The following is a 12,977-nucleotide window of genomic DNA, read 5'->3' on the forward strand; positions in this document are numbered from 1 at the left end:
GTGAGATAGGACTCTAGGAAGGTAGTTTGAGGTTACCTAGTGAAGGGGCCTTGGATATTATCCTAGAGACCTTAACTTTTTACTGATGGGGAAAGAGTAGAGCATTTTAAGAACTGCAATTTAAAATCAACAGTAGACTTTAAGATACTGACTTTCAAACTTTAGTGTGTATTAGAATCTCATGGAGATTTTTATTAAAATAAAGATTGCTGGACTTATTTCTCAGAATTTCTGATTCAGTAGGTCTTGAGTGAGGCTCTGGACTGTGCATTTTTTATCAAATTCCCAGGTGATGTTAATGCTGCTTGTCTGGAGATAGCTCTCTGAGAACCTCACACTGCTATAGGAAAATGTTTCTGGCAGGTATATGGGGAAAGAATTGCAGGTGGAGGAGTCCAGAGGCAGATTAATCTGATAAGAAAAGGACAAAAATATTGGAGAAGAAGGTGGCATATACAAATGTCAAATTTTATAGAGGTGAATAGACAAAACATTAAGACTATTTGAATGTGGAGACCTGCTTGTGACAAAGAGAGAGAATCACGTTTACCTCATATGAATGACAAAAATTATTGTAATTCTGTTACCTGAGACTGAGGCATAAAATGGAAGCAGGAGTCTTGTGTGTGGGAAGATGATCATGCATTAGTTTAGAATGGCTGCATTTGAGGTACCAGTAAAATATTCATAGGGAGGTGCTCACCAGACATAACTCACAGGTCTGGAGTTTGAGAAGGAGAGATCAGAATTAAAGTTACACGAATCTAATAGTTAAAATAGTGGAATTTGGGATGGAATATGAAGATACAGATACAAAGCCCCAGGATGAAGGATTAGGAGACAAAGAATGAGGAGGTAAGAAGAAAATTGGGTAACTAGGAGAGCAAAATATTCTAGAAGGCAGGGGTTGAAACAGGAACGGGATGTTTCAATTGATGAAAGAATGATAGATAGATAAGGAGGGAGGGAAAGCCATGGGATTTGCCTATTGGCAAGTCACTGGTGACATTGGGATCAGATTGAGGAGAACTGGGTAGGTGCATTCAGATGGCAAAGGATGGAAAAGTCAGTGGAAGGTGAGAAGTAGAGGCATAAGTGGATTAATGATCAAAGAAACCCAGGCGAAAGAGTTAGGAGAGGGATGAAGCTGGAGATTGATGGGGATGAAGGGCCAGAGAAAGTTGATATTCATATCAAAAGACTTAAGCAAAGTTAAAAGATGACAACAAAAAAGAGTAGCAGAAGAAAAGGGTGGGATGGGAGAGGAGGGGGGAGGGAGAACAGGGGAATGGAAAGGAGCAAGATTACAGAAAAGATGAGAGGGGATAGATTTAAGGGCTAAATGGAAGTGGTAAGGAGGCAAACCCATGCCTTCTCAGTAATTCAGAAGAGTGAAGAAATGGGGGAGGCCCTGGATGAGAGGCAAGGAGCCGTACACAAGAATTTGCAGGTTTTCTGTCCTCCTGTCATCACTCTTGACCTTGTAGTGGTGAGCTCCTCCATAGGACTAGAACAGTCACTCTAGCTCAGGGGTGCTGAGGCAGCCCACTCTGTCTATGGCTTCAGGTCCACCTGCACTTTCCTGGTCCCAGGGTGCAGTCTATCGTGGAAGCCACAGAGATTCTGGGAGACAAATTTTTTTGCTCATTTCCTAATTGGTGGCCTTTGCTGTAAACAGATTTTCAACTTTTTATCTCTTTCCAAGTGCTCAATTGAGTAATTTAAATTTGGAGTAACATTCTCCAACAAAATTCTTCAAATAATATATTCTTTCATTTGATCACTGCGTTAAGCTTCTCCAAAAGTTCCCCAAACTTGACATGTACCTGAATCATGCTAGAGTGAGAGGGTGTATGGGAGGCTCACCTGGAATACATTTTTGGAATGGGAGAAGGCCTAATTTGTCTGTCTGCAATGCATTGACCAAAGTAGATTTAGATGATTTCTTATTTGCTTATGTTTCATATTCATAGTAAAGGGGTTAAGAAAGTGTGAGTTCAATCATTGCATATTCTTTTTTGGAGAACAAGAAAACCTATTTAATTATGAACCAAAGAGAACATGCCAGATGTACTATTTGTGCCTGGAAAGAGTAGGCTATGTAGTCACAGTAAATGATTTTAGCTCAGGTCTCCAAGAACAGATGACAAAATGCCACTTTCCTTTTATTCTTTGTGTATTCATGCAATTCTTGCTGGAATATGTATGCACATACAGCTATAACCTCAGATTTAATGCCACACGAGGGCAAGTTATCAGATATTTGATTTATAAGCAGTAAGAAATTCTGCAAATAAATTTATGGGGGCATTCTTTAATTGCAGGATTAACTGAAATGGCTAGAGAAAATATACAAAAAGTACTTACTATTTCACTTTATTATTATTTCTATATAATTTCTGTTTTTATATGATAATGTTTATTTGAAATGAGGTACCACAAATAAGACCAGAGGTAGAAAACAGCACACCAAATAACAAAAGAAAAAAAGAAAAAGAAACCAACCAAACAAGACCACATATACTTACAAACTCTCCTGAACCAAGTATGTTCAAGAATTAGTAAGCTGTACCCCATACCCCCGTTCACTCATGAGCTCTGGTAAAAGTCACACTTTTGGGTTTTTTACAATCTAACTATGTTCTCGGCACCTAATGAGCTTTTTAAAAGCCAGCTTAAAGTCTTCATTAAAACTCGTGTACAACAGAGGGTTGATCAGAGAATTAACATAGCCAAGCCATGTCAAAAAATCAGCCACTTCAGAGGACACAGTGTAGATGCTCAGACCTACAATCAACTCTTTGATGAAGAATGGCAGCCAAGACAAAATGAATGCACCCAAAATCAGTCCCAGGATGCGAGCTGCCTTGCGTTCTCTGGTGCTAGAGATTTGCTGGCGTTCCCCTGGGTGATCTAGATCATTGTCGAAGGGAGGGATCCTGATGGAGGTGTGGATCTTTTCAAACTCTGTGGTAGGGTCTGAGGTGGAGAAGTCAGACACGCAGAAAGTCTGTGTAAGTTTACAACTTGCAAAAGAATTCTGACTGTCTGTGCTTCTGTTGCTTAAGTGCCGGCTCGATCCCCTTTTCTGGTAAAGACTCTTGGCCGCATGGTAAATGCGGTAATAGAGAATCAGGATCAAAGTCAAGGGGATATAAAATGCCCCAAGTGTGGAGTAAATGGTGTAGATGACATGGTCATGCTGGATGGTGCACTGACTGGGGGGTGGGCTGAGTTGGCGGTGGCTCCTCCAAAACAGAGGGGGCATGGAGATGAAGATAGAGATGGTCCACACGGTGAGGATCATCAGTCCAGCCCGCTTGGCTGTCCTCTTCCTGGCATATTCAATAGCATTGGTGATGGCCCAGTACCTGTCCAGGGCAATCACACAGAGATGGAGGATGGAGCAGGTGCAGCAGGTCATGTCCACACTCAGCCACACCTCACAGACGAAGTACCCAAGCTTCCAGCTGTCCATGACAATGTACATGATGCTCAGGGGCATGACCAGCACTGCCACCAGGAGGTCTGTCACCGCCAGAGAGCAGATTAGATAGTTTGCAGGCTGATGGAGTTTCTTGGTGGTGCAGATGGCCACAATCACAGCCGAGTTCAGCAACATGGTCAGGGTGGTGATAATCACCAGAGTCAGGCAAATAAACATCTTCTCTGTGATGGTCTTGGGTCTTACAGTGGTGCTGGCTTCTGTGGTACAGTTTGTGAGGTTCATCTTCCCCGTCTTCCAATCTACACTGCGGAGAAGCTGTTAGTTATTTTCCTTCAGCTGGAGACTATGCAGCCTTGAATGTCTCTCATTTGTGAGGAGTCTGTAATTTCTTCAGCTATGCAGTTTATTGTGCACCGTTTGCTGTGGGTCAAGAGAAGGGCCACAGCATTTCTTCTGAATGGAAAGTTCCTGAAAAATAAAATGCTACTGGTTAATGAATGAAAAAGCCACATTTTCCCTAGAAAACATGATAATATTTTGGATTTCATAAAATACCACACATTTTACATATAATTTTTTAATCCTCTCTTTGAGTCCATCTTCACATTATTTCTCAAAGAATGCTTTTTTACAGTTAAATCCTCAAACTCTTTCTGATGAACAGATTACAAATTGTATGTCTATTTTGCCACCTAAATTAGTTTCTTATTTATATTTACAAGTTAAAAAGGGTTTTTAATATTCAAAAGAATATATTCATATTATCAAAGACTTTAAAAATTCTAGTGCCATTTCTTTAAAGAAGAAAAATTGTACTGTTTATAATGAATAGGCTTCAAACCACATTTTAAACTTTTTGCAGCAATATTCAACTCCAACAGTACATTAGGGTCACAATGGGATTGTACACTTTTGTCTAATTCTGACATTTTAAATATCCCATTGTGCATTTCTTTGGAGAAAAGAGAGAAAAAAGCATATATTATAACTTTGATATTTGTGGTAAATTGTTCTCAGAATAAGTAAGTCAGCTATGAAACAGCACCAATCACCAAGCTCAGTTATTGGGAGTAGGATGTTGTTCAGTGGTAAAGTGCTTGCCTAGCATGCATGAGGTCCTGAGTTCAATCTCCAGCACTACAAACAAGACAAATCAAAACAAATAACTCCCCCAAACAAAAATTCAATGCAAACCAAAAATAAACAGAAACCTGAATTCACTGTGGGGGAGGAAGGTGGGAAAAGGATGATTGGGTATAATCAATGCATACTGTTTGTACGTATGGAACTATCACACTGAACTTCATTGATATAGGGTCTTGATTTAACATCTGAACAGCCATCTTAAATGTTAACTGCCATCTTGTGAGATAAGTATCGCTTTTCTGTACTTCCTCTTACCTGAACTCTCTCCACCCCCATTAGTGACCTACTCCATGATAGCATAACCCTAAGCCAATCCAGAAGGACATGACCCCTTGACTCTTGAAAGCTCTATGGTGCCATTGACCTAAGCCAATCCCATGTTATTCCCCACCTGCATAGCTCTGAGGCAAGCACCCCTGAGCCTATCCCATAGTGCCACAGCTACACCTCCAAACCCCTACCCCACAAAAGCTGAACACCCAAACATCTCGGGGGCCTCTCTCCACTCTATAGAGGGATGGCCTTTATTTGGCAGCTTAGACAAATAAACCTTTGTGTGGATCTCTGACTGGTCTCCATCCTTCATTTGTCGCTCACCCATCTCTTGCTTTCTCACTTTCCTTTCAATTGATATGTTCAATTAATATGTTAATAATAAAATTAAATAATGATCAAATAAATGAAAATACATATATGATGAGAAATTTAAAGTGTTTAGTTTCAGTTAACATTTATGTTCTATGTACATACTTATGTATGTACATACATATCTATCTCCCAGAGAACTGCGATAAAGCAGGTCAGTCAGTGAGATAGTGACATTTTAAAAGAAAGCTAAGGTCAAATATAGATGTGTGCTCATGTGAACTTGGCAATCAAGATCTGCATGGGGATATTCGCAGCTGAAGGCTGCTGGATAGAAAGTTCTTCACATTCTCTGATTTGAGTCCATGGACTTGAGTCCACGGAATTAGGTTCAGGAAGATTTGAAGAAAAATGGATATTATACCAGTTTTAAGAAGGGACATTCGATGGATGTGTATCAGAATTAGCAGAAAATAATTTTGGCAAAGATGGTGGCAGGAGCAGTGAGGCATATGTTAAAGCAGGGAGTGAATTGACACATATAGAATATACCACCCAACATCAAGCAGCTACACTTTTTTCTCAGCAGCACATGGATCCTTCTCAAAAATAGATCATATATTATGTCACAGGGAAACTCTTAGTCAATATAAAGGTGTAGAGATAATACCATGCATCTTATCTGATCACAATGGAATGAAACTGAAAATCAACGATAAAAGAAGGAAGGAAAAATCATGCATCACTTGGAGAATGAACAATAGTTTACTGAATGATCAATGGGTTTTAGAAGACATCAAGGAGGAAATTAAAAAATTCTTAGAGTTAAATGAAAACACAGACACAACATACTGGAATCTATGGGACACATTGAAAGCAGTTCTAAGAGGAAAATTCATTGCTTGGAGTGCATTCCTTAAAAAAAGAAAAAACCAACAAATAAATGATCTCATACTTCATCTCAAAATCCTAGAAAAAGAAGAGCAAAACAATAGCAAAAGAAGTAGAAGGCAAGAAATAATTAAAATCAGAGCTGAAATTAATGAAATCGAAACAAAAGAAACAATTGAAAAAATTGACAAAACTAAAAGTTGGTTCTTTGAAAAAATAAATAAAATTGACAGACCCTTAGCCATGCTAACGAAGAGAAGAAGAGAGAGAACTCAAATTACCAGCATACGGGATGAAAGAGGCAATATCACAACAGACACTTCAGAAATACAGAAGATAATCAGAAATTATTTTGAATCCTTATACTCCAATAAAATAGAAGATAGTGAAGGCATCGATAAATTTCTTAAGTCATATAATCTGCCCAGATTGAGTCAGGAGGATATAGACAACCTAAACAGACCAATATCAATTGAGGAAATAGAAGAAACCATCAAAAGATTACCATCTAAGAAAAGCCCAGGACCGGATGGGTATACAGCAGAGTTTTACAAAACCTTTAAAGAGGAACTAATACCAATACTTTTCAAGCTATTTCAGGAAATAGAAAAAGAGGGAGAACTACCAAATTCATTCTACGAGGCTAACATCACCCTGATTCTGAAACCAGACAAAGACACTTCAAAGAAAGAAAACTACAGACCAATATCTCTAATGAACCTAGATGCAAAAATCCTCAATAAAATTCTGGCGAATCGGATACAAAAACATATCAAAAAAATTGTGCACCATGATCAAGTAGGATTCATCCCTGGTATGCAAGGTTGGTTCAATATACGGAAATCAATAAATGTTATTCACCACATCAATAGACTTAAAAATAAGAACCATATGATCATCTCGATAGATGCGGAAAAAGCATTCGACAAAGTACAGCATCCCTTTATGTTCAAAACTCTTGAAAAACTAGGGATAACAGGAACATACCTCAACATTGTAAAAGCAATTTATGCTAAGCCTCAGGCTAGCATCATTCTGAATGGAGAAAAATTGAAGGCATTCCCTCTAAGATCTGGAACAAGACAGGGATGCCCTCTTTCACCACTTCTGTTCAACATAGTTCTCAAAACACTGGCCAGAGCAATTAGACAGACGAAAGAAATTAAAGGCATAAAAATAGGAAAAGAAGAACTTAAATTATCACTATTTGCAGATGACATGATTATATACCTAGCAGACCCAAAAGGGTCTACAAAGAAACTATTAGAGATAATAAATGAATTCAGCAAAGTGGCAGGTTATAAAATCAACACGCATAAATCAAAGGCATTCCTGTATATCAGCGACAAATCCTCTGAAATGGAAACGAGGACAACCACGCCGTTCACAATATCCTCAAAAAGAATAAAATACTTGGGAATCAACCTAACAAAAGAGGTGAAAGACTTATACAATGAAAACTACAGAACCCTAAAAAGAGAAATTGAAGAAGACCTTAGAAGATGGAAAAACATACCCTGTTCATGGATAGGCAGAACTAACATCATCAAAATGGCGATATTACCAAAAGTTCTCTATAGGTTTAATGCAATGCCAATCAAAATCCTAACGGCATTTCTTGTAGAAATGGAGAAAGCAATCATGAAATTCATATGGAAGAATAAAAGACCCAGAATAGCAAAAACAATACTAAGCAGGAAGTGTGAATCAGGTGGTATAGCGATTCCAGATCTCAAACTATACTACAGAGCAATAGTAACAAAAACAGCATGGTACTGCTACCAAAACAGGCGGGTGGACCAATGGTACAGAATAGAGGACACAGAAACCAACCCACAAAACTACAACTTTCTTATATTTGATAAAGGGGCTAAAAGCATGCAATGGAGGAAGGATAGCATCTTCAACAAATGGTGCTGGGAAAACTGGAAATCCATATGCAACAAAATGAATCTGAATCCCTTTCTCTCGCCAAGCACAAAAGTTAACTCAAAATGGATCAAGGAGCTTGATATCAAATCAGAGACACGGCATCTGATAGAAGAAAAAGTTGGCTACGACCTACATGCTGTGGGGTCGGGCTCCAAATTCCTCAATAGGACACCCATAGCACAAGAGTTAACATTTAGAATCAACAAATGGGACTTACTTAAACTAAAAAGTTTTTTCTCAGCAAAAGAAACAATAAGAGAGGTAAATAGGGAGCCTACATCATGGGAACAAATCTTTACTCCTCACACTTCAGATAGAGCTCTAATATCCAGAATATATAAAGAACTCAGAAAATTAGACAATAAGATAACAAATAACCCAATCAACAAATGGGCCAAGGACTTGAATAGACACTTCTCAGAGGAGGACATACAATCAATCAACAAGTACATGAAAAAATGCTCACCATCTCTAGCAGTCAGAGAAATGCAAATCAAAACTACCCTAAGATACCATCTCACTCCAGTAAGATTGGCAGCCATTATGAAGTCGAACAACAAGTGCTGGCGAGGTTGTGGGGAAAAGGGTACACTTGTACATTGTTGGTGGGACTGCAAATTGGTGCAGCCAATTTGGAAAGCGGTATGGAGATTTCTTGGAAAGCTGGGAATGGAACCACCATTTGACCCAGCCATTCCCCTTCTCGGTCTATTCCCTAAAGACCTAAAAAGAGCATGCTACAGGGACACTGCTACATCGATGTTCATAGCAGCACAATTCACAATTGCAAGACTGTGGAATCAACCTAGATGCCCTTCAATAGACGAATGGATAAAAAAAATGTGGCATTTATACACAATGGAGTATTACTCTGCAGTAAAAAATGACAAAATCATAGAATTTTGTGGGAAATGGATGGCATTAGAGCAGATTATGCTAAGCAAAGCTAGCCAAGCCCTAAAAAACAAATGCCAAATGTCTCCTTTGATATAAGGAGAGTAACTAAGAACAGACTAGGGAAGAAGAGCACGAGAAGAAGACCAACATTAAACAAGGATGAGAGGTGGGAGGGAAAGGGAGAGAGAAGGGAAATTGCATGGAAATGGAAGGAGACCCTCAGGGTTATACAAAATTACACACAAGAGGAAGTGAGGGGAAAGGGAAAAACAGTACAAGGGGGAGGAATGAATTACAGTAGAGGGCGTAGAGAGAGAAGAGGGGAGGGGAGGGGAGGGGGGATAGTAGAGGATAGGAAAGGCAGCAGAATACAACAGACATGAGTTTATCAATATGTAAAGCAATGAAGTGTAACTGATGTGATTCTGCAAGCTGTATACGGGGTAAAATGGGAGTTCATAACCCGCTTGAATCAAAATGTGAAATATGATATATCAAGAACTATGTAATGTTTTGAACAACCAAAATTAAAAAAAATAATAAAAAAAAAAGCAGGGAGTGAATATGAATGGGTGTCATGAGCCATCCGTAGGCTGTGTTTTCCTTTAGGATCTCCCCCTTTGACAATGATCTAGATCACCCAGGGGAACGCCAACAAATCTCTGTGTGAGCTATGCACATTTGAGCTTATGAGGAGACTGTCCTGATGTTGCTGCCTGATTGGGCTGTGCGACAGTGTGTATGCCTTTTCTCTCGCTCTACCTGTGAGCCCATACAGCACCTGAGATGGGTGTGGCTTTCCAAGATGTCGGTCAACCACAAGACTTCACCAAGCAAGACTCCACCCTTTGAAACTCAATCCCTTGCCTTATTTGGGTGGCATATTCTATGAATGGCTTATCCCCAATAAATAGGGGGGTTTCAGGTTTTTCTCTCTTGCCTCTAGCCTCCTTTGCTCCCCATGTCAGCATGGGAGCTGACACCTGAGGTCTTAAGAGTTGTACCTGACTCCCCAAAAAGGTATTTCTGTGTTTGTGTGGTTTTTTAGTTGCCAGCCAGCGACAAATGGGAGCCTTTGAAGGAGTAGGAACCCCAAGTCAGGAAGTAGAAATAAAAATCTCCTGGCTGTGGGTGAAGTCTATCCCTGGATAAAATTTCTCCTACTCACAGAATTCACACACAAAAAACAAAAACACAGCAACAAAAAACCAAAACCAAGCGGGCTAGGTTGTGGCTCAGTGGTAGAGCGCTTGCGTAGCCTGGGTGAGGCACTGGGTCTGATTCTCAAACAAAAACCAAACCAAAACAACAAAACTCTCAAAACCTGTAGGAGAGGAAGATGGGAGCCATTTATCCTTCAAATATAGAAAATAAAATGAAATAACAATGATTTCACTAAAGACTATAAAGGGGACAATTGTTTTAAGGTGGTCTGTGTCTTTCTGCCGCTAAATGATATACTTTCTGCCTGTCTTTTTCATTCGCTTGTACAGGGTTTCTGTGGATGTACCTGCTTTAAGATGTTTCTTTAGTTCTGCCATGGGGTTTGCTGCACCACCAACCCCTTGCTCTTTTGAATGTCTTTTCCTACACTGTTATATTTCTCTCCTTTTCTAAACAGTTTAAACTTGTATTTGAGTCAGGCTGAAGAATTGAAGGAGGATAAGCTTTGGACTCAGACAGATCTGCTTCAGATTCCAATTGGGCCACTGATTTATCTGCTTGGGTCAACCTCTCTGCATTTTTCTCAGTGCCCCAAGTGTTTAGTTCTTCATTTTGATGTCTATCTCTTTAACAAAATGAAAGTAGTTTTTTTCTTTTTCTTTTTTTTTTGTGTTTATTAATCCTTGGTTATGTTTTCTTGGGTTCTGGAGATTTGTTGGTTAAAGTAATTCTCAACAAAAAAGCTTTTTCATTAATGGTAAGATTCAGAGTATATAGAGAGATATGGATCAAGGACAGAAAACTTTATAAATGTCAGTTTATAGTAGAAGCAATTAGGAAAGACAGTTATTTTGAAAGCAGGCCGTTAAACATATCAGAAGTAATTCATCTTTAGAGAGCTTTCAAACTCTGTTCTCTTCACTGAACTCCCTTATCTCCTAATTGTCATTTTTCTGATGACATCATTTTCTCTCTTGCTTTGTAACTATTTTTCCTTGCTCCCAGCAGGCTGTCAATTTTTATCCCCTAGATGCCCAATTTATATCTTTATCTATTTCTAATTAAATTATCACAAAATTACAGGTTGGGGATCTCCATTCTCACCTCTCCATTGTGACTTTCTGGTTTATTTTGTGCCCAGGCCTTTTGGAGTAGGAGTTAAATTTTGTGACTTTGTATTTTCAGTCACCCTCAACTCCTGCACACATCCAGCTTGCCATCTTTTATTTTTTTCCCTTTATTCCTGTATCTTGACGTTTGCTCCACAGCAACATATAGAACACGTTCTTGGGAATGGCTAGGTGAGATTAGGTCCAGGAAGACATCTGGGGGCTGATTGTAGATTGAACAGGTGTTGGAAATGGGCCCTGAGCTCTTCACTGTTGAGGAACCAGCAAAGCAGAGAGTGAAGCACAGCTACTGAGGTGAAAGAGACCAATGAGAGGAGATTTTATTTCAAGACATGTGAAGAAAGCCAGAGTGATCAACTGTGTCCATGCTGCCAACAGTGATAGGGACTTGAGCACTGGACTGGGCAGTATGATGACCTCAATGACCTTGACAAGAACAGCTTGGTGAACTGATGGAAATGAAAGGCTGAATGTAGTGATATCAAGAAAGAAGGGGAGGAGAGGAAGTAGAGATAGTGAATAAGAACACCTATTTCAAGAGTTTTGCTGAAAAAAGGAGTACAGAAATTAGGTCATAGCTGTGGTGGGGGATGTGGTGGTGGTTTTCTAAGATGAGAGATTGTCTTATAACTAGGCTGATTACCATTTTCTTTGCTGCCACACTTCATACCCCTCCTATTGAGACAGTGTTTTTTGGAGCAGGTGACATGTAAGAGAGGAAGAAGAAAAGCAGTAAGGGAGGAGGCTGATGAGAGTCCACCAGAGGGGTTTCGGGGGCACCAGGTAAGTAAAGATTCTTAGCCATTTAGATTATTTTGTGGACAGTGAAGATGTCAAAGATAACAGGCACACTCAGGAAATGATTCAACCTCAATTGCCTTGCGTTCCTTTTACCTTCTTAAGAAAATCACACATGATTTTATCACCACTACCACTTTCTTAGTAGGCCTTGTGATTTCTAATTAGAACAGTGCTGGCTAAATACCACCTGGAAATCTCTTAAGTCTCTTTAGTTTTTTAATACAGTGGTGTAGGAGGGGCTATGATAACACTTAACTCAAAATATGCTCTGCAGAACTGATCCAAATGCTTATGTTACTACACCAAGCATTTATTAGTCCACTGGAAGGGAAAGTTAACTGCAATAATCATAGCTAAAAACAAATACATGTGATTCAAAAATTGATGCAGGAATTTCTTGGGAATTTGTAACTTTCAGTTTCTGCTGTAAGTATAACATGGAAAACACTTGTGCAGTCCAATATTGAAGTGGTTTTTTTTTTTTCATTAAAATTATGAACAAAAAGAATCATTCTAAATCAAATTGATTAGTGCACACGGCTTCCTGCTAACTGGAATACTCAGAAGCCTGGGGTTTATGCCATCCCAGGGAAATTCAGAGCACTAGGGGATGAATTCATAGGAAACGAGGTGTTAAGTAGGATTTGGCAGGCTGTTCTTCAGGGGCATCTGCCTTTGCAAATAGAGGGAGAGGGACAAGAACATCTTTCTCATTCAGGAGGAGTATCTAAAGCATCTAGTGTTGTTTAGAAGGGTAAGTTGGCTGGCACCTGCTTACCTTAACATTCTCTTAGAGAAGATTTTATATTTTGGATCAAGTTCCCCCATTAGAAAAGGAAATTCACTTCATAAATCTTGTTTTACTTTGTTCTATACAGTGTGACTGGGTCAGAAGTGTTGGAGAAGAAGCTCAGAGTAGCAGCCGCACACGGAGTCTGAACCCTGGCTGTAAGCTCTTTAGCCTTCTCCTATTTCCTTAGCTG

The 12,977-nt window shown here is 39.4% G+C and overlaps 1 protein-coding gene across 1 annotated transcript; it reads right to left on the bottom strand.

Annotated features, from left to right (window-relative positions):
• Positions 1-2,632: 2,632 nt before the first annotated feature.
• Positions 2,633-3,730, bottom strand: Htr1e (5-hydroxytryptamine receptor 1E). The gene has a single exon (XM_026411332.2). The coding sequence runs from the start codon at positions 3,728-3,730 to the stop codon at positions 2,633-2,635; it is 1,098 nt and encodes a 365-aa protein (XP_026267117.2).
• Between the last annotated feature and the right edge of the window lie 9,247 nt (positions 3,731-12,977).

Source organism: Urocitellus parryii, chromosome 8 (assembly GCF_045843805.1).
Source record: "Urocitellus parryii isolate mUroPar1 chromosome 8, mUroPar1.hap1, whole genome shotgun sequence".
Taxonomy (NCBI): domain Eukaryota; kingdom Metazoa; phylum Chordata; class Mammalia; order Rodentia; family Sciuridae; genus Urocitellus; species Urocitellus parryii.

What these genes read in the sequence shown, in the direction of transcription:
- Htr1e (XM_026411332.2), bottom strand. Translation starts at nt 3,730, where the DNA reads ATGAACCTCACAAACTGTACCACAGAAGCCAGCACCACTGTAAGACCC.